Consider the following 25,017-nt stretch of genomic DNA (forward strand, 5'->3'; position numbering starts at 1 on the left):
GAAATATACGCAAACTGACTGCGCTAAGAGAAATCCAAAAAGCCACAGTTTTTAATAATAATTCATTACATTTATATAGTGCTTTTCTCAGTACTCAAAGCGCTATCCACACAGGGAGGAACCGAACCCACAATCTTCCACTGTCTCCTTACTGCAAAGCAGCAGCACTACCACTGTGCCACCTGTGGTTACTTAGGACCACCATTGCATTCACTACTATGTGCAGCCTGAAGTGCTGATTTAACCAGATACATTGCCTTGAAAAATTGTTTACCTCTCATTTTCTTTTTTCATACTTAAGAGGTTCACAGCCTAGGACTTTCATGCATTTGGCCTTATTTTATTTTTGGCTCATGCATTCTTCTTCCCCATAGTTCTTCCCAAAAAATGAAAAATATAAACTAAATTGTCAAGATGAAAAAAACCCTTAAATGTTACTTTTAAGCATTCACACTGCTGGATTACTACTTTATTGATGCCACCACTGCCCTTTGTTTATAATAATTGAGTGACCGGTATGATGTCCAAAGTTTTGTGTTTTGTACCAGGAAATCAGCATATAATTTATGCAAAAAATGTTCTACTTTACTCCCATCAGACATCAAAACCTAGCCCCACACATCTTTAGTATCCTCTAGCTGACATTTTGCAAGCATTCTACATGCAGAAATATGGTGTTTATTTCAGGCAGGACTTTAGTTGCCATTCTCCCATAAATGTCATTTTTCAAGAACGTCATGGAGGTTTTAGATCCATGGATATCTTCTTTAATTACAGGATTGTCTTCAGAAACTCATTCAGAGCCTTGGTTGGTTCTGTAGTAGTTGTAAGGCAACTTACATGTATGGACTAGATCCATGTTGTGAAGTGGTAGAATTTTTCCTATCCTATGTAATACACATTCACATCTACATACTTTGAAAGTAGACCTCCACCCCACCTCTGAAATCATTTACAGTTACATATGCGTCTGCTTAATTTGAACAGGGACTTCCCATCCTCTCTGCTCTCCAGAAATTCGTTACTTATACATTTGCATCTGCAGACTTCAAAGAGGGGCTACCTATAACAAAAAACACAAAAGAAAATACTTCAATGAACAACGTATACCAATGAAAATCGTAAACATCTAATAATGGTAATAATCTATAGTGAAATTTCATATTATTCATAATAATTACCCCTTTCAATTGATAAGAATACATTTTCCTGTAAAATTGTTTTTTACACTGACCACCAACAAAAGCTAAATCCCTAGGAAAAGCAGGAACTGATCTAATGCAGGAATGTTTTCCTTATTGTCAACTGGATAAAGCATATTCAAAAGTAAGAAGATCTACTAACCTTTTAATATTATTATTACTTTTTATTTGACTAATGCCATAATCCAAGCCAACTTACTACATTTGACATACAATAGGTTACATTTCTTTTGTTTTTTCCAATTGAAGAACAGGCAGATGAAGTGATTTGCTCACAGTTACACAGTATCAGTACCAGGATTTAAACCCACAACCTCAGGATTTGAAGTCCTAGTTCCAAAGCAACAACCACTGCACTACAATGCCTGCCAATAATAATAGTCCTTTTGAAAAAGAAATTACAAATATTGTATACAGGAAAGTACATAGCTACATACTACTTCGAATACACTCAATTAGCTGACAGCATTGTAAACTGAGGTCCATTGTCTTACGAAACCTCTCGGGCCAAGCCGGGAAACACAACTAGTATACCTATATACTTGAACCACCTGAACATCTATAGCCTTGCTATTCCTGAAGTCTAGCACCATCTCTCTGGTTTTATTAATGGTGAGCTGTAGTTGAACCAGCCTTCATCAGTCAAGAAAGTGTCTACACCAGGCATTCATATTTCTCTCCCTGTTTACCAGTTATACACTCCATGATTGCAGATTGATCTGAGAACATCTGAAGGTAATATATCACAGAATTACTTTTAAAGTCTGACTTATATAGGGTGAACAGGAAGAAAGCTAGGAAAGTCCTTGGAAGGGATCTTGTGTTGCTGACCACCCAGCTGGACACATATCTCTGCAGTTAGTAAAGATCTGCATCATTATGCATCTGCATTAAAAAAAACTATTTAAAGATTAGTGTCACGTTGAAAATAAAAGAATGTATAAAAACCCAAAATTTCTAATGAATTGAAATAATCTTTAAGGTTTCTGGTAGCTTCATGAACTGCTGTCAATTAGTCAGTGATTCAAATAGTAATTATTGATAGATATTGACATTTCCCATTTGGTTTAAAGTAGTGCTCATATTTTGTAGGTAATTCAGGAAAAAAATATTACTTCATCCTGGTTCAAATTAAAATGTGAGATAACAAAGTGTGGAAAAAAGAGTGACCAAGTACTTTTTTAAGGCACCATTATATCTAAAGTTTGATTGTCTATTGAAAATACCATTGAATGTCATATTGTTCATTAAGTATTTTTGCTTAGTTTACTGTATATCTAACACCTACTATATGGACTCGTGTTTATCTCATATCATGCCCTTTTCTTTAAAGCAAAGACATCATTATGTCCAACCTCTTGTGCTGGACAACAGTTAATTACATTTGCATCCCAGAACAACCATGAATTTTAAATGAGGACATATAACTGCATGAAGAAATTGAGTTTTAAACATTATATAATGTACATAGTCTTTTACTACATTCTGCAGTACTATATTGTGATGTGTTACAATTTATAATCATCCCATATTAAAAATGTTTAAGCAGATTTAAGAAACCTTTAGAAAATAGCATGTCTAATATAATTCCCTTGATGTGCTGCATTTACCTGTGGATCCTGCAAGGGCTCATCTTGAGTAAATGACATTTAAACCTTATTGCATTGGCATTTGGCGGTCACCTAAGTTCCAAAGGTATCATGAAAATCGACATTCATTTGGAAGCAGAACAATCCCAACTTTCAAATTTTGCAGTCAATTCACATCTGCAGTGGTTTGATTGCTGATTCTGTTACAAGTCATCTTGATATTGACCTTGTGCAGCCTATTGCATCAGCAGCTCTAAAGACCCCTGATAAAAAAGGTTATTCCTTCCAGATTAAACTGACAGCTAAGCACTCAGCATGTTACCTTCAAAAAAAAACTCATTCCATAATACTCTGTACAATGGAATCTTTTTTGTATGCATTACCCTATTTTGTTTCACAAGTTCACAAAAGATTTGAAAGACAAATCCCCCATACAGCTGTGTTAAAAATGTTTGAATGTTGTCTTTCTTTTATAATACTTAATAATCCAGGGGCACAAGGTGAATGATTTTCCTGCAAGGTTACTGTAAACAGGAAATTACATTAATGATCTTAATGTGGAATCACGATCAGGTGTTGATCAAAGGCAATCAGAGCCTTTAGACTGAATGAAAGAAAAGTAGCACTCTTCATATTTATTAATTAAAGCAAAAAGGCTCCTCTTGAAATTTCAAGAAGCTGGATGCTTTCAGAAATGTCCAGATCCTACCACTCCAGCACGCAAGAAATCAGGTCATGATATTTAATTGTAATCCAATCAACCTTTACTAATGTAATGTCAGTCTTAGTTTAGTGAAATAAATGAAAACTCTCTTTGCTCATAAAGTGCATGCTTTAAAGACAGGGACACCATAATGTTTATGCTAGAGTAATTAAAAAGAGTGTTTGAGCGTTGAATGTTTTACAGGATGACAAGCGTTTTCAGGAAAATTTTTTGAGATCTATCTATCTATCTATCTATCTATCTATCTATCTATCTATCTATCTATCTATCTATCTATCTATCTATCTATAGGTTTTGAAAGCCTTTGTTTGCATTATTTTGTTTTAATATTCTTGAGAACAGAGAGGCTTCAATGATTCTAACAAAGAATTTTTTAAATTATTTATCACTGTTGATTTTAATGTTTAAAATATTGTTCTTCTTAGTATTATTATTATTTAAAATATTATGCTAATATATATTATATTTTGTAATGCTATTTCTTTTGCCAGTGATCAGAACAAATCGGCTATACAGTATGTACAGTATATTTAGTGGTGTCCTGTTTCAGGCTGATATGTTCGATCTCCTTGTGTTGAAAGAACCTTGATGGTATATACAGTAAATAATACGTCTACACACCTTTTTGAAATTTCAGCTTTTGTTGATGTAACAACAGAAATTATGTCTAACTGGTCTTCAACTTCAAAATCTTATTATCCACAATACTGAAGTGAAATTTTAGGAAAAATATTTTACACAAAGATACAAAGAACACTTTCAGTATCTTGGTTGTATAAGTTTATTATATCCATAAACTATAATTTGTTGAACACTTTTCTTGAAATACAGTAGTAGGTGTGGTTAGATACTGTAGGTCTCCATCCATGTAGCACACATGGACTTTGCAATTTAATCCCACTCCTCCTTTCTGAATATTTCAAGCTCAGTTATTATGCAAAGGTTTCTCTTATGTTCAGCCATGTGCATGTGATTTACCACATTTTCTGTTTGGTAGGGATGGCTGTGTGGCTCAGGTCATTTTTGTGATGAAAAGTGAAATCCCTTTTTTAACTTAAGAAGGCATGAGAATTATCTTGATATTTGAAGCTGTTAATTTTTCCCTTGGTCCTGATCAGTGCCTCTCCCCACTGAGGAGAGGCACCCCCATTGAATGAAGCCATCACTGCCATGCTTCACAGTTGGAACTGAGCTCTTTTGGTGATAAATTGTGTCAGCTTTGTGCTACACATATCTTTTGGAATTGAGGGTAGAATCATCTACTTTGGTCTCAATAGATCATAAGACATTTTCCCACATGTTTTGGGGAAATAGAATGTGTTTTTGTGAAACAGTTATACAAGCTTAAATGTCCTGTTTTGTGAGAAATGGCTGACATTACTCCACTGCTGAGACATGTGTAGAATACATTAGTTAGTTATAATATGCAGGGAGTGTACAGGTGCTGCCATAAATTCCATCTGTTCCCTAAAGGTTACTGTTTACTTCTTTTTATTCTTTATAGTGTTCCATTATATATTTAAAACATTTTACATCTATTTTCTGACCTGTAACAACACCTGTGGAGATCTTTTTATTATCTCTTTACTGACTATTGTTATATCTACACTATGAAACCAAATATCTTTTAATGAAATTTTAAAGGATAAGATTATTTTATTTGGGGAAATTATAGTTTCAGTGCTTCATTTTACATTACGTAATGATAAATTGCTGGATGTAATTTGTTAAAATAGAACTCTGTTATAATTCCTGTCACAAGGGGTATTTGCACTTATACAACCAAGCCATTCATTTCTCAAGATTATTTTCCCCCAAGACCATACTTTTTTAATACTTAAATATTGTTAATTATCTTGGTTTGCAGGGTAAGCCTATGTATGCATATTATGCTTACTTGTTTATACTGACTTCTGTTGACATTGTGTTGCTGTTATATTTTCACTGATCTTCATGATGTCTTTCTTTTCTTTTTCACAGCAAATTTTTACATGACAGGAATGTGCACCAACTTCCTATATCCATCTCTTAATTACTCAATTAAGATTTTTTCTAAATGAAATACAATCGTGTTTTCAAAACAGTTTCTTTCTCTGCTTTATTGGGATTACTCTAACATTTCTTTCAAAAGTCTTTCAAAAGTTTTGCATTTTATTTACAATAATAAGTTATGTTATGCTTATGAATATTTTTTGGCTTGTGATAATTTTGTCCTTTATTTGCTGTATAAAATTAATAAATGTACTTTAAGTAGAGTAATTAGAGATCTTTGTTTCACGGAAAAATGTTAGCAGGTCACTTTTGAGATTCAGGGAGTAATAATAACCCATTATGTTTTCACAGGACAATAAGCTATATTTGAGATGCTGTTTTTTATTTATTTTTTTTTTGTTTAAATCACATTCTTCTTTGTCAATTACCACAGGTTTAGCCCCTACGAGTGGTATAACCCACACCCATGCAACCCTGACTCAGATGTGGTGGAAAACAATTTTACCTTGCTAAATAGTTTCTGGTTTGGAGTTGGAGCTCTCATGCAGCAAGGTACACGATTCAGCTTGCTCCTCCCTTTGGGCACATGTCCCACTTTTTTGCTGGGGGTAACTGCTCTATCGGGCGCATAATGCTTGCATGGGTGCCTCTGTGCATGTAGACAATAATGGTTCTTTATTTTTATTTCTTTGTTTATTTATTTTGCATAACAGTGAGAAACCTTAATAGCAAGGTAGCATCTCATACATGATATAAAAAAAATATTAGGTTAGGGTATTTTTTGATCATGCATGTAATGTCATTTAGTTATTTAACCGTTTTTGGTGGTAAAGGTAAGTATTCCGTTAACAAAAAGGAACAGTATCCTGTTTCTCAGCCTGCAGTTTTTTAAATGTAAAAACTATATCTTTTTACGCTTGTATCTCCAATCATCTTTGGTATTTTTTGGTTTTTTTTTTGGCTAAAAACTCGACCCTTCAAAAAAAGCTGCAGTTTCAGGTACATCACTACTGCTAACTGCAATGTATTATGATTTTTTCTGGGCTCTTTGGGTACTCATAAAACCCAATTTTTCTTTTCTCATTTGAGAAAAATTTAAATGTGAATGATTAATTCAGTAAAAATTGTGAAAACGAATGGTAAGCAGATAGCTTACTTTATGACTTAACTTACTAGTTCTCGTGCTTATTTTATGTCAGTTTTTTGTATGCAGTATCTTTCAGCAATGCAGTAATGTTATGTAACATACTTTAGATGTGAAATTGATCATTATAAAGAACAAAAAAGTAGTTTTTAAAGGGCAACCATTTCCTAGGAGGGAAATTGGAGAATAGCTCTTTTATTAATATAGAACTTTACTACTATATTTCTTAAAAACTGACTCATCCATATAAATAAAATATGGCTTAATGTATTATATATTTTCTAAATAATTTAATTGAAAGAAATATTTATAATGTAAAGCTGCCTGGACAGTAGAATCTAAAAAATGAAAAATAACTATAATTCTATCCTTAAAGTAATATAAAGGGAATATAAGTATTCATTCTGTAGGCTGAAGCACGGTTCTCACAAAATATAACTCTAGAAAAGAACGTAAACTCGCATTTTAAAGAATAAAATTTCAATTGATTGTTTTACTTCACTGGCACTATGAAAGAGAAATGGCTTTCTATTTAGGCAGGGATTCATGCTTTAATATGCTTTAAGATGAATTTGTGGCAAGCATTTAATTCTGCAGGTCTGGCTAAGTAAGAATACTGCTTCTTTGGCATGTTTTGTCATTGCATAAGACTACACTGTAAAGAGGCCCCCCTGTCCACAGCTTGCTAGCCCCCAGAAAACTGTGGGATGTCGTGTTGCACATGACGTTACCTTGGGTACATGACAGTCAGCCCCAACCAGGCTCAGTTTCAACGGCCTAGGTGGTACCGTCTAACTGGTACATGGGTAAGATATGAACTTGTGGTAATTGTGACCCTTGTATCAAAAATTCCCACTGTTCTCTCTTTCCCAGTCAGTGTTGTCGCACTGTGCTGCTTTACAAAGAGCAGTCAACTGCTGAGCATCCTGGGTAACTTTGTTATTGTTCAGTCTTGTCTAACTGTATGGCTAACAGGGCTACGGAAGCCAAAGGAGCAAGGTATATTTCTCTTTTTCCTTACAGCATTCTAGGCAGCAGTCTGGAACGGGAGTTGGCTGTCATGTCCAAGTGTTCTTCTTGACCAACAGTTGGTAAGATGGATTGTGGGGAAATTCAGTCTGTACTGTTGTTGTGATGCCAAGAGCTGCTTGAGAGATGACTACATTTTTTTTAACCTTTACTCATTTGGAAAAACTTCTTTTCCCACACTCCATATTACATGTTGCTTCAAGGAAGAATATGCCAGATTTCAACATGCAGTTTTCCTTTTTTAATTGGGACCCTCTTTTAATTAGCATCCAGCCTCTTGCACATATATCAACCTTTATTTTTCTGCATGTTCAGTTGTAAACTTACTAACTACTTTTGCTAACCTGATTTTCAATAAAGTTTTTTTTATGTAAATGAGACTATACTGTTATATGACTACCTTCAGTCAATAACATATAAATTAATAAATTATGGAAATTTGCCAATTTGTTACTTTTTTTTATCAAATTACAGTCCATTCCCTAATACACTGGAGAACTCACTGTTCAAATGAGTCATGAGCAGTCAACTCCAGCTACCTCTGAGAAATATGCAATGCTGACTTACTATGTGAACTTGATACTGGAAAATTTACAGGCAAAGTCTTAGATTTGTGCCTAATAATCAAAATCTTTTTCCATCTTTGTTATTTTTGTATACAAAGGAGGTAAGTCTTGAATGTCAACTTGCCTCAAACTATTAAAAAATTTGTAAATCATCTTTTTCTCAGTAATAATAAACTGTGTAATATAGAATGGAAGAAAATGTTGGGAGGAAATAAAGATAATTCAGAGGTCAGGTAATAAATGATGATTTCAATTAATTTTTATTTTAAGATACGATGCAGATTAATAGCTGGAGAGCACCAGACATGTGACCACTAGCCCTTGAACATGACAACAGATATTAATATAGATTATGCATATGCACTTTCTGGCATGATTCTGATTCACTACTACTCTAGGAGAGACTTCAGGAGATGCAGGTGGCTGGGGCATAAAATAATCACAGACCACGCCTGCATGTTTCTTTTGACATTTAGTGCCTATAATATGAACATGGATTTCAGGTTTTCCCTTTACCAATAAATAAATAAATACTTCACCCAGGGGTTTAAACAACATGAATTTCAAGTAGTTTCCAGCTGTAAAATAGGTCAACACTGCCTAAACAGTTTAGGAGCAATACTGAATGTGGTTATCAGGCTGGGTACATGTTAAAGTATGCATTTATGAACATCTTTAAGAGATGATACGTGTTTTAGGACCAGCCCTTTCATTTATCTGATGTCACACACTATGGAGCCCATGAAGCCATGTGAAAGTTTTCATGTGAGCAAAAAGAAGAAATCCAGATGTATTTTTATGCACAAATATGAAAAAAAACACTATTTATAAAGGGCGGCACAGTGGCACAGCGGTAGTACTGCTGCCTCGCAGTTAGGAGACCTGGGTTCACTTCCCGAGTCCTCCCTGTGTGGAGTTTGCATGTTCTCCCCATGTCTCCTCCGGGTGCTCCAGTTTCCTTCCACAGTCCAAAGACAGGCAGGTTAGGTGCATTGGCGATCCTAAATTGTCCCTAGTTTGTGCTTGGTGTGTGTGTGTGTGTGCCCTGCAGTGGGCTGGTGCCCTGCCCAGGGTTTGTTTCCTGCCTTGCGCCCTGTGTTGGCTGGGATTGGCTCCAGCAGACCCCTGTGACTCTGTAGATAGGCTATAGCGGGTTGGATAATGAATGGATGGACTATTTATAAAATATAAATATAAAACTATACATAAATATCTATAAACACACATACACATACACACAGAAAAGAGCTCAAATCCAGTGAAATTATATTATATAAAAGTACCTTTTCACAAGTTCATCCTTCCAGCACATGAGTAACCACAATATAATACCAAACCTCCACTCTCCTTAAGACAAGCCTTGTCCTCTACCTACCAACTCCAACTCACCTGGATGAGGCAGTGTGGCCTGCTTTATACCAGACCCAGGAGTACTTCTGGTGCTGCCACATTTCACCCAGGCAGCACTTCTGGATCTGGAAAAAGTCTCATAAAGTAGGAACAGCCATTTCCTTCAGCACTCCCTGGCAGGACCCATTGAACCCTACAGGGCTGCCCCATGGGACTACAATTCCAAGTACACTGGTCCAAGAATGCTGCTACCATAGGTGCATATATATATATACAGGGTGAGTGAAAAATATGTTAACACTAATGGTACTGCTATGTATATACTTATACAGTAATCCCTCCTCCATCGCGGGGGTTGCGTTCCAGAGCCACCCGCGAAATAAGAAAATCTGCGAAGTAGAAACCATATGTTTATATGATTATTTTTATATTGTCATGCTTGGGTCACAGATTTGCGCAGAAACACAGGAGGTTGTAGAGAGACAGGAACGTTATTCAAACACTGCAAACAAACATTTGTCTCTTTTTCAAAAGTTTAAACTGTGCTCCATGACAAGACAGAGATGACAGTTCCGTCTCACAATTAAAAGAATGCAAACTATATCTTCCTCTTCAAAGGAGTGCGCGTCAGGAGCAGATCATGTCAGAGAGATAGAGAAAAGCAAACAAATCAATAGGGCTGTTTGGCTTTTAAGTATGCGAAGCACCGCGGCACAAAGCTGTTGAAGGCGGCAGCTCACACCCCCTCAGTCAGGAGCAGGGAGAGAGAGAGAGAGAGATATAGAGATAGACAGAGAAAAACAAACAAGCAAAAATCAATACGTGCCCTTCGAGCTTTTAAGTATGCGAAGCACCGTGCAGCATGTTGCTTTAGGAAGCAGCTGCACAGAAGGTAGCAGCGTGAAGATAATCTTTCAGCATTTTTAGACGAGCGTCCGTATCGTCTAGGTGTGCGAACAGCCCCCCTGCTCAATCCCCCTACGTCAGGATCAGAGAAAGTCAGCGCAAGAGAGAGAGAGAGAGAGAAAAGTAAGTTGGGTAGCTTCTCAGCCATCTGCCAATAGCGTCCCTTGTATGAAATCAACTGGGCAAACCAACTGAGGAAGCATGTACCAGAAATTAAAAGACCCATTGTCCGCAGAAATCCACGAACCAGCAAAAAATCCGCGATATATATTTAAATATGCTTACATATAAAATCCGTGATAGAGTGAAGCCGCGAAAGGCGAAGCGCGATATAGCGAGGGATTACTGTATACAATTTTTGTGGGCAATTTATGTGCCACATATGGTACATGTGTTGACCATGATGGTGGACAGGTTGAGACATTCCTGTAAATCATCTTGCATATATGAAGCATGTTTTGTGAATAAATTGTTCACAAAATCAAATGTTAACATAATTTTGACTCACCCTGTATACGTACATATATATATAATTTTGACTCACCCTGTATACATACATATACTGTATGTACTAGCTGTGTAAGCCCGGGTCCTAGAAACTTTTGAAATCATCAGAAAATAACTGAAATGTAGAGATGTCAGGTAATTGAAAGGAACCACTCTGGGCATCTCTCTCCTAGGAGGATTTGTTTTGCCGATGTGGTTGCATCAAAAGTAAAAGGGATACCGTTTTGCCAATGTTAGTGGCTAAGTGACTTTGTCTTTCTTCGGAGATTTTGCTTTGCTGACGTGCTCGGCTCAACTGTGTATTAGCGGCGGGAGGAAAAGTAAAAGGGATACCGTTTTGCTGATGTTAGCTACTAAGTGATTTTGTCTTTCTTCTGAGGTTTCGTTTTGCTGACGTGTTGTCCCCGCTTGTTTTATTAGTGGCTAAGCGAGTTTTCTGTTTCCTCAGAGGTGGAGCTCTTATATATATATATAGACACACATATTAGAAACCAGTAACGGTGTACTGCACAATAACGTGCAGTGGATACACTTGACTCATAGTTTTCATCCTCTTTCTCTGTGCGTTTAGCATTCGTTTGCTCAGAAGTTGATGAGCTTGCTGCTTCCTGAGCAGCTCTTTTTTCCTCCACCCTAGCGGCCTGCTTCTTCTCTTCTTCTGCCGGCATCTTTTCACATTAAAACTGATTAAGTCCGTTTTTGTGTTTCAATTATTTAGTACATTTTTCTTAATTTTTCACTTAAGTTGGCACTTAAGTGTTCATTTCAATCTGCCTCAAGAACGATTTAAGATATGAAGAGGTTGGGGAAGTGACGGCAAAGGTGGTAGGGATGAGAACGATGCCCATACGCATGTGCCATACACAATATAAATATTACATAAATTCCACCCTATCTGAGATATGTGTTTCATAAGTAGTCGTTTCATAGGGGATATTTTACATCTCACTACATAAGGAAGCACAGTGTTTAATTCTTAGTGCTGCTTCATAACTGTAAGTCTGTATGGAGTTTGCAGGTTCTTCTCACGTGTAGGGCTTGTTTTTTTTTCTTTCCCCCATTTTACTTTTTTCTCTTCCCAAAGATATATAGGTCAAGTTAATTGTTCAGAGTAAGTATGAACCTATGTATGAATGTGCTCAGCAAAGAACTGGCACTACATGCAGGTTGTTTTTTTCCATGTGCTCAGTGCTTTTGGGATCATCAACTCTGTTAAATTCTGAATTGTGGGAAAGAAATAGGTTGATACATCAGTATGTACTGAAGAACCCTATAAGAGAAAAAAAAATAGGTATTTGGAACAAAATTGTATTTCTTCAAATGCATATTACTGAAATTGAATGACAGTTTTATTCAATTTATTGTACAGAGAATATTAGTCTTATGTATACTTTTTCAATTGTCATAATTCCTAAACCAAAATATGCCAAGTATATTAATAAAACTCTTAGTGGTCTATACTCAAACTAAATGCATGCATGGCAATAATTTTATATATATATATATATATATATATATATATATATATATATATATATATATATATATATATTGTGGAATATGGCCCGGACACAGACAGGCAGACATTGTGTTAAGCACCACCACACTTTTATTTACCAGTCTATTATTTACAATTGTGCACACAAACCCCGAAAACTCCCCAGAAGTCCAGGCCTTCAACACAATGCCTCTTTCTCTTCAGGCCGCCTCCTTGCCTCTCCTCCAAGACCTCGTCCTCTCGACCTCCTGAATCCACCTCTTGAATGGAGGGAGGCAGCCCCTTTTATAACCACCCGGATGTGCTCCAGGTGCCTCCCGACAATCTTCCACCCGGCACTCCCCAGTGTGGCATAAGTGCCGGCTGCGCATCCAAAGGCACTCCAGGTGTCCCTGATCCTCTTCCCCCCAGCACTTCCGGGTGTGGCTCTGTAGCGCGGGCCCCTGTAGGGCTGAGCTTCAAAGCTCTGTACCTGTGGTCCTCATAGCCACCAGGGCAGTCACTCCCACATAGTCTGGGGGAGGAGTAAGCCCCCCTCCGGTCCTCTGGGGCATCCCGGCCGGGTACCACTCCCAGCCACCTGTGAAAATATATATATATACTAGCTGATTACCCAGTGGCTTCGCTCACTGAGTGCAAGGGAAAAAAATAAAATGTAGTATTTATAAAATAAGTTTGTTAATTGCCAGTTTTATTTTTCAACAAATAAAGAGCATTTACAATAACATAGAAATCAATATAAACAACATTATTAACATCTTTATCATACAAGAATATGAAGTAATATATAAGAAGCACATTGCAGATAAATAAAAATTATCCATCCATCCATTTTCCAACCCGCTGAATCCGAACACAGGGTCACGGGGGTCTGCTGGAGCCAATCCCAGCCAACACAGGGCACAAGGCAGGAACAAATCCCGGGCAGGGTGCCAACCCACCGCAGGACACACACAAACACACCCACACACCATGCATACACTAGGGCCAATTTAGAATCGCCAATCCACCTAACCAGCATGTCTTTGGACTGTGGGAGGAAACCGGAGCGCCCGGAGGAAACCCACGCAGACACGGGGAGAACATGCAAACTCCACGCAGGGAGGACCCGGGAAGCGAACCCGGGTCCCCAGGTCTTCCAACTGCGAGGCAGCAGTGCTACCCACTGCGCCACCGTGCCGCCCCAATAAAAATTATTAAACAGTAAAATCTTCTTCTATAATACGCTACCGTGGCTGTTCGTTTGTCTGTCCAGGATTTTAAATCACCTGTAGCTCCCAAACCTATTGACTTGAAATTTGGTACACATACTGTATACTACGTGACGTCTACTACCCGTTTTCGGGGTGACGATTTTATCACTCTTTTTATTTTTATTTTATTTTATTGTAGAATCAACTTTCTGCAGCGCGCAGCAGGTTCTCATTCCCTACCACCTTCGCTAATCATTCTTGAGACAGATTGAAGACTTAAGTGCCAGATTAAGTGAAATGTTAAAGAAAACATACTAAGTAATTGCAACACAAAAACTAACTTAATCAGTTTTAACACGAAAAGATGCCGACAAAAGAGAAGCAGCGGGCCGCTAGGGTGGAGTAAAGAAGAGCTGTTCAGGAAGCAGCAAGCACATCAATCTCTGAGCAGACGAATTCTAAACGTACAGAGAAAGAGGATGAATACTATGAATGCTCAAGTCAAGTGTATTCACTGCACATTATCGTGCAGTGTGCCATTACTGGTATTTTCATAAAAGAATTTGAACAACATATAAGAAGCGTATAAATGATTAAACAGTAAAACATTAACATTTAAGAAGTAAAGATACGTTGAGTACTACTTCAGTGCTTTCGGGTATACTACATTTTTTGTTTGCCCATTACGTGCATAAATGTATACATTTTTTGGTGTATCTACCCGAGAACATGTGACATATAACTGACTGTGGGAGAAGTATGGATTTTAAACACGCATTGAGTTCATCTGGTGGTGTCCCTTGTGGAATAACTGGTAATGTTTGACAAAAATCTCCTGCGAGTAAAACAACAGTACTTCTCATTATTTTGGTAGGATCTCTGAGATCTTGTATTGTTCGGTTCAAGGCTTCATAAGCTCTTTTATGTGCCATGGTGCACTCATCCCAAATTATTATCTTTGAATGTTGCAAGACTTTTGCCTTTCCTGAGCCCTTGCGTATGTTGCAAATTGTATTTTCGTCGTGAGTGAGGTTTAATGGTAATTGCAATGCCGAATGTGCTGCACGGCCTCCATCTAATAATGTAAAAGCGATTCCCGATGACGCAGCCAGAGCTATGTCACCATTCGCACTCTTGGCAAGAATCAGGTTTATTAAGAATGTTTTTCCTGTTCCTCTGTGGTCATACGTAATTTCCGTTTCAAACACTCATACGTAATTTCCATTTCAAATGCAAAAAGAATTTTATATATATAGATATAATACAGAATATGTATCATGTATGTCTTTGGGATGCATGTGAAAACCAACTAGTCTAGAAAGTAGATGTCAACACAGACAAACCACATGAGAGTACAGTATGTGCAAACTGCATGCAGACAGTGATAGAGAGGAGAGTTAAAGTGAAGTCCCTGCACAAGTATCTAAAATGACTGAATGAATAGTTCTGCGACAGGTATAAAACAGGACTGCAACTCTAGGCTTTGAATGCACTGGTAAAGGCTGATTCTATGCACATTACAGATGGGTTTATATTAGAACATGTGCTAAACGTGGGAAATATCGTTCTCCATTGTTCTCCACTTATTGATTACACTGATCACATTAACTCTTGGCATGCCCAAAAGTTCTCCATAATCAGTCTCTCACTAGTCACTGTGATGTCATGCATCAGTTAAAAGGTGATTTGTTTGTTCTTGCATACAGTGACAAGTTCAAAGTAAATAGAAGTCCAAGTAAATGTTTAAAGGTAATCATTATGCTTCAATTTAATTGAAGTTTGTGATTACTTTAGGCTTGTGAGTTTATTTTAAAATCTAAATTAATTTTGTATGTTTATGGTTTTTGTACCTGCTGTAATATTACAATTTTGGTGTCACCATCTCCCTAAACTATCCATTATGCTGGTGGATTAAGAACAGACCTGCTTTTTAAACATTCATTCATACTGCAATTCAGCCCTGATTTTTTTCCCTCACACGATCCAAATTCAATCCTTTTAGAGAATTGTCAAATTAAAAAGTTGGTGTCTTGCTGGTTCAACTGTTTGTGGTACTCTTGTGTGTTGTCTGCCAATACACCATTATGTCTACGTTTTCTGAAATAGTGTGCCTCAAGTCAGTATTTTTTTTCCAAGATAGTCTTGCAGACTGATGTTGGCATAAATATTCAAACATTCCTGTTAATATTCTGAAATTTTCCAACCAATGTTTTGCATCAAATCCCTCCACATCTTGATCCTGCCAGTCCACAGGAGTTTATGTACAAATCTGGCACTGAAGATTCCACTCAATGCAACTGCTACAATTTTTATTTTTTTTTTTCCTTTTTTTATTTCCATCATGAGTTTACGAATTCTCAGAAACATCTTGCACTGTAAATAATTTGAGGTTAGCGTGTAGGTGACGGCATGCTCGTGGTTGACTATTAGGGTACGTCTGTCAGGAAAGATATCTAAATGCAGTCCTATCAGATTTGATTTAATTTGAAAAGTCAATCAAAAAAAAAATCAGATATGTGCTAAATATAAGGATTTAATAGTTTTTAGCTGCAGTCTGAAGATAGCCTTAGTAACATATAGCAAGATATAGACTAAAATGCATCTGGCATTGATTTTTAAATTCAGTTTTACCATCACAACTTTTGTATAGCATTGTTCTAGAACTGGGTTTGGCATTGTCCCTATGCCCACCCCCTTAGATGGCTAAGTAAAATGTATTATTATTATTATTTTATTGAAAACAAACAAGTTACCTGAATGTTGTTTTTGTGGTGACTAAAAAAAGACTCTCATCTCCTTCAGAAATCTGTTACTGACTGTTCAATGTTATAGTTACTGATCACAGCAATGAATGTCACCCCAAAGGATAAATAAATATAAAATTGTCTTGTTTTTATGAACTTAACATATTATGTGTATATAAAACATTTATTAAGAGGGAAAATACTGGATCAGAATCAACAGAAACCTAATGCAAAAATGCAGTGCTTTTCATTTTGGCTCTGCTGAATGTATTCTTTTCCTGTGACAAAGACAAAATTAGACTTTTGTCTGAAATCATTCTTATAGTATACTGTGAAATTGATTTCACTTTAGTATCTTTTCTATCTTTCTTTGTGTTTGCATTGTCTGGGCCTTTCCTTCTCAAGGTTGTTACTCCGCAATACATTAATGGCTAATAATGTTGTATGCAACAGCTGGTTTATACCCTGTCCTCCTTTCTGCTAGGTTCTGAGCTCATGCCCAAAGCTCTTTCTACCAGGATTGTTGGGGGTATCTGGTGGTTTTTCACTCTGATCATCATTTCATCCTATACTGCTAATCTTGCCGCCTTTCTAACAGTGGAACGTATGGAGTCTCCCATAGATTCTGCAGATGATTTGGCAAAGCAGACTAAAATAGAGTATGGTGTAGTAGAAGATGGAGCAACCATGACTTTCTTTAAGGTAGGTGGCATTTATGCTTTTCTTTAAAAAAAAAAAAGAGTTCTTTATTTATTTATGTATTGTTTATTTACTTTGCTTTTCACGGTGCTATTTTGAAGGGCTGCCAAATGTTTCAAAACACTCAATTGCTTTATTGTGAACTGGTGCTTGAAGTTAGGGCTGTTAAATATGCTGGCACTTTCTAAGCAAACAAGATCTGTAAGTGCCTGATTGTTATGTAATTGGATCAATTTTTGTTCTTTTTATAAGTGGATGAGATTTTTAAGGCCATGATTTTGTAATGGAAAGTTTTAGCAGCCAAGCATTTTAGTTTGAAATGACTTAAATGAATAACTCTTCAATACTCCGTTATGGCTGAGCAAAAGAATGTTTTTTTTTTGCAATTCTCTCTTATCTATTAAAAATGGATACATTTGAATTTTACCTGGTATAGTATGATATGTTAACATTCTGAACATTTATACTACAATTACTAAATAAGTAAACAGTATTACACAGAAAGCTCTTTCTTTAAAAAGGAAGGGGTAAAGTGGAATATTGATCAGTTTGTGCTGATTTATCCCATTCAATGAGATTTTCATTGTAGAGATGATCACTTGCTCAAAGTTTTGATTGAAATTGCTGTGTTTAATGCTTAATTGTGACCAGAATGTTTCCTAATGGGTGTTCTCCTCTTAACCCCACCTTTACAAGAAACAGTTCAATAATTTGAACTGCAAAAGAGGTATCTCATATATGATGTGTTTATATGGCAGAGCACTCTTGCGAATGTAAGAAAAACTTTATTATTGCCAATGAGATTATGGGACATTTTATTTACCAACATTGGGAAACCTTGATGTGGCACATTTTACCATTTGATTTTCTTGCATTCTATTAGTTTCATTATTAAATTAGAAATTTATTTCTTAGCAGCTCTGGAAGGTGTGCTTACAGTACACAGGTGTAAAGAATGATTAGATACAGGAGAGTAAGATTCACCACATATTTGCTTTGATTTATGCATAGAGGGTTATTAAGACTTATTATTGAGGGCTATTGGAGAGAATTACAGTAATAAAAATAATTATGGTGTTTCTGTAAGAAGAACTTAAAATATAGTGATAAAACAAGGTGCACTGTTATGCATTCTGTTGGGAATATAATAAAAAACTGTTGGGTTTTGGATTTATATCAATGGCAAGCATTAAATGAGAATAAGGATCTATTAATAGTGTCAGGAATCTAAATTTCTGTGATGTAAAATAAAGAAAGAGATTCAACAATTTCATTTTTTATACTATATGATGAATAGGGACTCCTTCATGTGACGTCATGATGCTGATTTGCACAACTTATGTATACTTTAGATGTATTGTCAAAGACATTTTTGTCTGTTCCTGATAAAATAATTTTATAAAATAGTCACTGGCTAGTTTAGATTTGACATAACAGACCAAACACATTTGAAAATGTATTATACTGGCAAAAAAGAATGATGAATGTGTGATTTAACCGATTAAAGTATAAACTTTAGAAGTTAAAATATGACAAAGTGAATTGAGCCAAACAGCATTCAGATGATGGGAAAAGACAGTGCAGACCAAATGCACTACAAAATAATATGATGAAAGTGTTGACAGCAAAGTAAATACTGTATTAAAATTTATGTAGTTAATAGTGTTTGGAAGTGACTAGGATTAAGTGATGAGTGAAGGGGAAAGATTAAAGAGGGCAGAAACCAAAAGTAAAGGTGCATCACAATGCTTTGGGGCAAACATAAATTGCAATAAGTTTGCCAGATTTAAATATCTGTCCATCCATTATCTGATCCACTCAGTTCTGTTTAGTGTTGTTGGGTAGATTTAAATAGTTGAATTGTTCAATAGTGACCTTAATTGTCAGTAATCTGATGTCCAAGTGAATCCACCTTAGAATGAAACTATCACCAGAAAGAATAATACAATTACTTTTTCTATTACAGTGGAACCTCGGTTCATGAGATTAATCCGTTCCAGAAAGTGACTCATGAACAGACATGCTCGTATTCCGAATCGAATTTTTCCATAAGAAATAATGTAAATATAATTAATCCATTCCATAACCCAGAACTGTTGATAAACATACATTGTATGTAGTGGCAGGCAAATCTTACTCTCAATGAACTCCTTGATGTGTCTCTCAGCAGCTGCTTTATCTGAGCTTGCGGCTTTACCATGCCTTATGACACTGTGAATACCACTTCTTTTTTTAAACTCCTCAAATCATCCCCTGCTCGCTTTAAATGTTTCTGCTTCTGAATCACTCATTCCAGGGGTTTTCTGAATGAGATCAGCATACAACTCCCTTTCTTCTTCACATATGATCACCACAGATATGCTATTACCTGCTAACTATTTCTGGTTTATCCCTACTAGCAACTACTTTTCTACATCATTGATTGCTTTAGGTCTTTTTTTCGTTAACACTTTAACACCTTTTGCCACATCAGCACTCTTGAATCTATCTTTCTCTTTATGAACGGTACATATTGTTGATGTTGCTTTGCCATATTGGTGTGCCAGATTAACCACATGAATACCGTCTTCGTGTTTTTGAAGATTTCTTTTTTCAGTTCTATGGTTATTTTCACTAATTTCTTCATTGGTGCATCCTTTAATGCTTTCTTTGGCCCCATGCTTTTTGTACACTTTCGTAACTATGCTTTATGCCCCAGGAATGGCTAGAAAAACATAATCTTCATAGTACTGCAAGCTTTGTTCAGGTGAAAATAAGACTTGTGGATCAGATAGGTAATTGCATCCTCCATTCGAATCTTTGTCTGATAGGCAAACTGCAATGGGTCTAGGTGGTCTAACACAAGGGGACTCATATAGTCCTATGTAAAATGTAAAATTATGTTATTTTTTTCCTGCTTATTGTTCATGCTAGGCATTTATTGGATACCAGTCTCTCAATAGTTTAATGAGTATGTTTTACTTTGTACTTACAGTTGTATTTCAAGGAAAGAATAAATGCAACCATATTGTCCAACAACCTATCCATCCATCATAGACGTTGCTTTATTCATTTGAGGGTCATGGGAACATTATAATAATACTGTGAACGATGATAGCTCTGTAGATCTTTTTTTATGGATATCATACAGATTTCAAATAATGTCCACATCCAAAACAATGATAAAAAGAAAGCATTAATGTTCATTTAACTAGAAGTTTAAAATGCATATTAAGTGTGCAGCTTTCTACTTTACGTGACACTCTCTTAAAGGATGCACTGATATCTCATTCAGATTGCTGCCTATTTCTTAGACTTTCCTTGTTTAATCACAGATGAAATAACTTCTGTAAATAGAAGTTCTGCTTTGGGATGACTGGTCTCAGTCCAATAAAAGCACTTTAAAGTCAATTCTTAAAGGACATCAGCACAATTTGCAAGAGCTGTCAGTTGGTAATGGTTCAGGGTGATAGGAGCCTACATTTTGCTGTTTTGGTTCAGTGATCACATCTGTATATTGTGATGACAACCCAAAAAGGCTAACAGTCCTCAATGTCCATTCCTTTTGTCAGGGGAATGCCAAAATCAATGATGGCTTGTGATTCATTTTGTAATGAAAGAAGTGGACCACTCTTTATTCTCAAAGTAAGGCAATCAACACAATTTCTGTTTAGGATTCTTAAGAGATTGAAAAGATTTAAGAACTAATAATAATCAGGTTTAATTTTAAAATACAGGTGTCTTACATTTCAGGTTGTACATTAATCAATGCACGAGAGACAGAAAAACATCTTCCTAGAAAAGTGAGGGCAGATGAGCAGTATTTAAGTTCTAAATGCAAATAGCCAATGCCTGAAGCAAAATTTTAACATGACAGGTCTCTTCTCGTAGAATTCTGACACAAACAAAAACATTGAAAAATCTTTCTTTAATATATGGAGTATTTTATTTTGTAGATTATTTAAACTAAATACAAAAAACTAAAAGTCTTTGTGTAATGATTCAGTATTTTTCATTACATTCTTAATACGCAAAACATTTGCTCTAAGAGATTCTATATAATATCACTGATGTATTGCATTTAATAAAAATAATAATATGCAGTGAAAATAACTAACCACCTGTCTTGCGATAGTATGTAGTTTAGTACTATAATATATTTAATTCAAAACATTTTAAAAGTTACCTAATCCATCTCAGAGTTTTGGTGGCTGTAACCTATCCTGTGGGTCAATCCTGGAAAGGTTTCCGAGGTTAATTGGGGTGAGACACACCTGCATGTGACGGTGTGGTCTTTCTCAATTGCTGCAATGGATTCCTGTGGTGCACGATTGAGACACTGTACCCACAGAGCCTTATAAGAATGAGCTCGCACAAGAAAAGGAGGAAAAAAGAATAAGACCAATTGGAAGAAAAGGCAGAGGTTAAAGGAAGGAGAACAAAGGCTGGACAGAGAGAGAGAGACAATGTGAGCAGACAAGAGAGAAGGCAGACAGCTGGGTGGAAGCTCCTCAGAGAACGTGTAAACAGCGTTTGGGGGCTGGTGGCCACCCCAGCTGAGTGACTTAGGAGCTGGAGTGGCTGAAGTGCTGCTCAGTTGTAGTGACTTGCTGGAGAGAGGCAGCGTGGCTGCAGAGGAGTAAAAGGCTGAGAGAGGCATCCTACGGGTGATGACATGGACCACAGGGGTGCAGGCCTGACAACAGGAGTCAGAAGCTCGATGGGGTGCCCCTCCTGGAGCCAGAGAGGGTTATAAGGGGCCTGTGCCTAGGAGCAGCAATGAAGGCTGTCTGTACTGTTGGATATGTGCCTCCTTGGCTGCAGGAGCCTGTATTGGGTTAATTCAAGGAGACATCAAGTATATAAGGAATGCACCAGGGCTCATGGTTTTAAGGACAGTTTCCTGCCTGTGTGTTCACCTCATTTTCAAGAGATGATTTATGGATTGATTTTAACCTATAAGTTTTATGTATTATTTATTTACCTAAGTACTGCACTTTTTGAACAGTTTTTTGGACTTTTTTAATAAAAGCACTGAGCACTTTACATCTTCCCCTTGTTTTATGTGAGTATCCTGATTATCTGGCTCATCCCTCAGAAACGTTATCGATGGTGGCGGGTTCAAAAGGCACCCGATAGCATGGAGATGACCTGTACTGTCACAAAATCCCAAAAAGTAGGGAGTGTAACTCCCTGCAGCATCTATGGACTCCAACAGGGCTGCGCTAGTGGACTACAATTCCCAGCATTCCCTGCAAGCGACCAAATGTGTACCAAAGCCCATGGATGATTGGCTGCTCGGTGGAGCATACAGCTTTGAAATGGAGCCTTCCCTGATCTCTCCTCTGTATTGGCCTCCTGGCCAGTTAAGGAACTGGGGCAAATCCCGGGAGGGATGCCTGCCCATGCTCATTGTCCATTACAGCGTATAATTACATGTCACCCTGAAACTGACTTGAGTTTAACCAAAATTTCATAGAATCCTAAGATCAAGTCATGCTTGGCGTTAATACCACAGGGGTTAATATGGTAGTTATGCACATTAAGCACAACATAATTATGAATGAATTGTTTGTTACATAAAACATACAGTATATAATTCCTTAGTGCATGACATTTTTGGCTATACTTTCATGTAAACTTTGAACTTTTAGTTAATACTACATTGGATTTGACCCCCTGGGGTCTGTTGATGTGGCATGTACAACTTCAAGTCCTTCTCCTAATTTCTGCTGAAGACACGTATTGATTTATCATATTTATTTATCATAGGGGTGTAATTGAGAATATGGTCCAAAAAATTAAGTTTTTTTGGTTCTAGAGATCCAAAAATGGCAGGGAATCACAAAAAGCTTGACATCTTACCTAACTAAACATCAAGACAAGTCAAACAGTATATCATATATGGAGGTTTTCTTGTACCTGTGAGTCAAGAGGTGCTAGACAAAAAAAAAAAAAACTGAAGTGATTTCAAAGCATTCTAAATTATTATGAACACATTTAATAATAATATATTTCATTTATAGGCACCTTTCAAGGCACACAAGGACACCTTACAGAACACATTAATAACAACAGTCACAATATAAAATTAATTGTATATTACAGTACAATAAAATCAGAATAAATACAATGATAAAAATTAATTAAAATTTATCAACTAAAATGTATTTCAAATAGAATAATCCAGCTTAAAAAGATGTGTTTTAAAGGTAGGAACAGAGTCGATATTACGAATATCTTGTAGGAGTGAGTTCCAGAGACGAGGGGCCGCTCGACTGAAAGCTCTAAACCCCATGGAAGTCAAGTGAGAAGGAGGTATAATAAGACTGATAGAGGAAGAAGATCTAAGGTTACGGGAAGGAGCGGAGATAGGAAGAAGATCAGAAAGAAAAGGAGATACCAAATTATGGAGGGTCTTGTAAGTAATAAACAGAATCTTAAAATCAATGTGTTATTTAATAGGGAGCCAGTGAAGCTGCTGAAGGATTGGTGTAATGTGTTCAGTGGAAGGGGTTCTGGTAATAATACAAGTTGCAGCATTCTGCACCAACTGAAGTTTGTAAAGGAGTTTGTGAGGAAGACCAGAAAGGCTGGAATTACAATAATCAATATGAGATGTAGCCAGAGCATGAACCTGAATAGCAGTGCTGGTAGCTGAAAGAGATGGTCGTAAACTGGTGATACTACATACATGGAAATATGCAGACCAAATAATAATATTAATATGTGCCTCACATTTTAAGGTAGTGTCAAGAATAACACCTAAGCTCTTAACCTGGGAGGATGAAGAGATTAGAGAATTATCAATAGTCACATATATCACATTTGTCCAAAACAGATTTAGTTCCTACCAAAAGACCCTCTGTTATATCACTGTTTAATTTAAGAAAATTAGCAGACAGGTGGAAGAGCGGAATTAGGCTTAGTAGACAGATAGGACTGGGTGTTGTCAGTATGCAGTAATAGTGAAAATAAATATCAAATTTCCTAAAGATATGAGCAAGAGGCAGAAGATAAATAATAGATAGAAGGCGGCCCAAGACAGAGCCCTCGGGAACCCCACTGACAACTGGGCAAACTTGTGATCTGAAGTTTTTTAGCTGTACAAATTGTATACAATCCAAGAGATAAGATTTACACCAGGCATGTGGAGTGCCAATAATACCAATCAATTTTAATCTCTGAAGGAGAATATCATGAGAGCACAAGTATGGTTAACAGCCCAGAGTCAGCTGCCAAAAGCAGATCATTAGTGATTTTGACCAGGGCTGTCTCTGTACTGTGAAATGGACAAAAGCCAGACTGAAGTTGATCAAACAAATGATTGTCAGTAAAGTAAGAGTGAACCTGCACAGCAACAATTTTTTCAAGTGGTTTTGAAAGGAAAGGTAAATTTGAGATTGAACGATAATTATTTAGATTGTAGGGATCTGCACCAGATTTCTTGAGAATTGGAGTTATTACAGCCGTTTTCAAAGATAAAGGAACAAGACCAGAGATAAGGGAAGAATATATGATGTTATATATTAAAGAGGAATGAGAAGATAAACAGAATTTAACCAAATAAATAGGAACTAGATCCAGCCAACAGGGAGAGGACTTGGATTTTGTAATAATACTATATATTTCTTCCACAGTCAGGAGTTTAAAACTACTAAGAAAAGATGACGGGGGATCATAAAATGTTCCATGTACAGAATTTCCAAAAGAAGTCAGCTGCTGGTGGATAATTCCAATCTTCATATTAAAAAGGGTCATTAGTTACATTGATCAGTGCCGTAAAATTGAGGTGGAAGATTGTCAGATGGCCATAGTGTTGCGTAGTATGTAGTTTTGTGCAGACAAAGCACCCTTATAGTCACATATGTATTCATCAAATATATTCTTATGGA

General features: G+C 36.6%; 1 protein-coding gene across 2 annotated transcripts in view; it reads left to right on the top strand.

Moving 5' to 3' along the window:
• grik2 (glutamate receptor, ionotropic, kainate 2) overlaps positions 1–25,017 on the top strand; it is a 781,987-nt gene that overhangs the window by 522,452 nt on the left and 234,518 nt on the right. For both annotated transcript variants that reach the window (XM_028797642.2, XM_051924105.1), the window contains 2 exons: positions 5,941–6,059; positions 16,929–17,146. In XM_028797642.2, coding sequence (XP_028653475.1) covers positions 5,941–6,059; positions 16,929–17,146 — 337 coding nt within the window. The remainder of the gene's footprint in view (positions 1–5,940; positions 6,060–16,928; positions 17,147–25,017) is intronic.

Source organism: Erpetoichthys calabaricus, chromosome 3 (assembly GCF_900747795.2).
Source record: "Erpetoichthys calabaricus chromosome 3, fErpCal1.3, whole genome shotgun sequence".
NCBI lineage: Eukaryota > Metazoa > Chordata > Cladistia > Polypteriformes > Polypteridae > Erpetoichthys > Erpetoichthys calabaricus.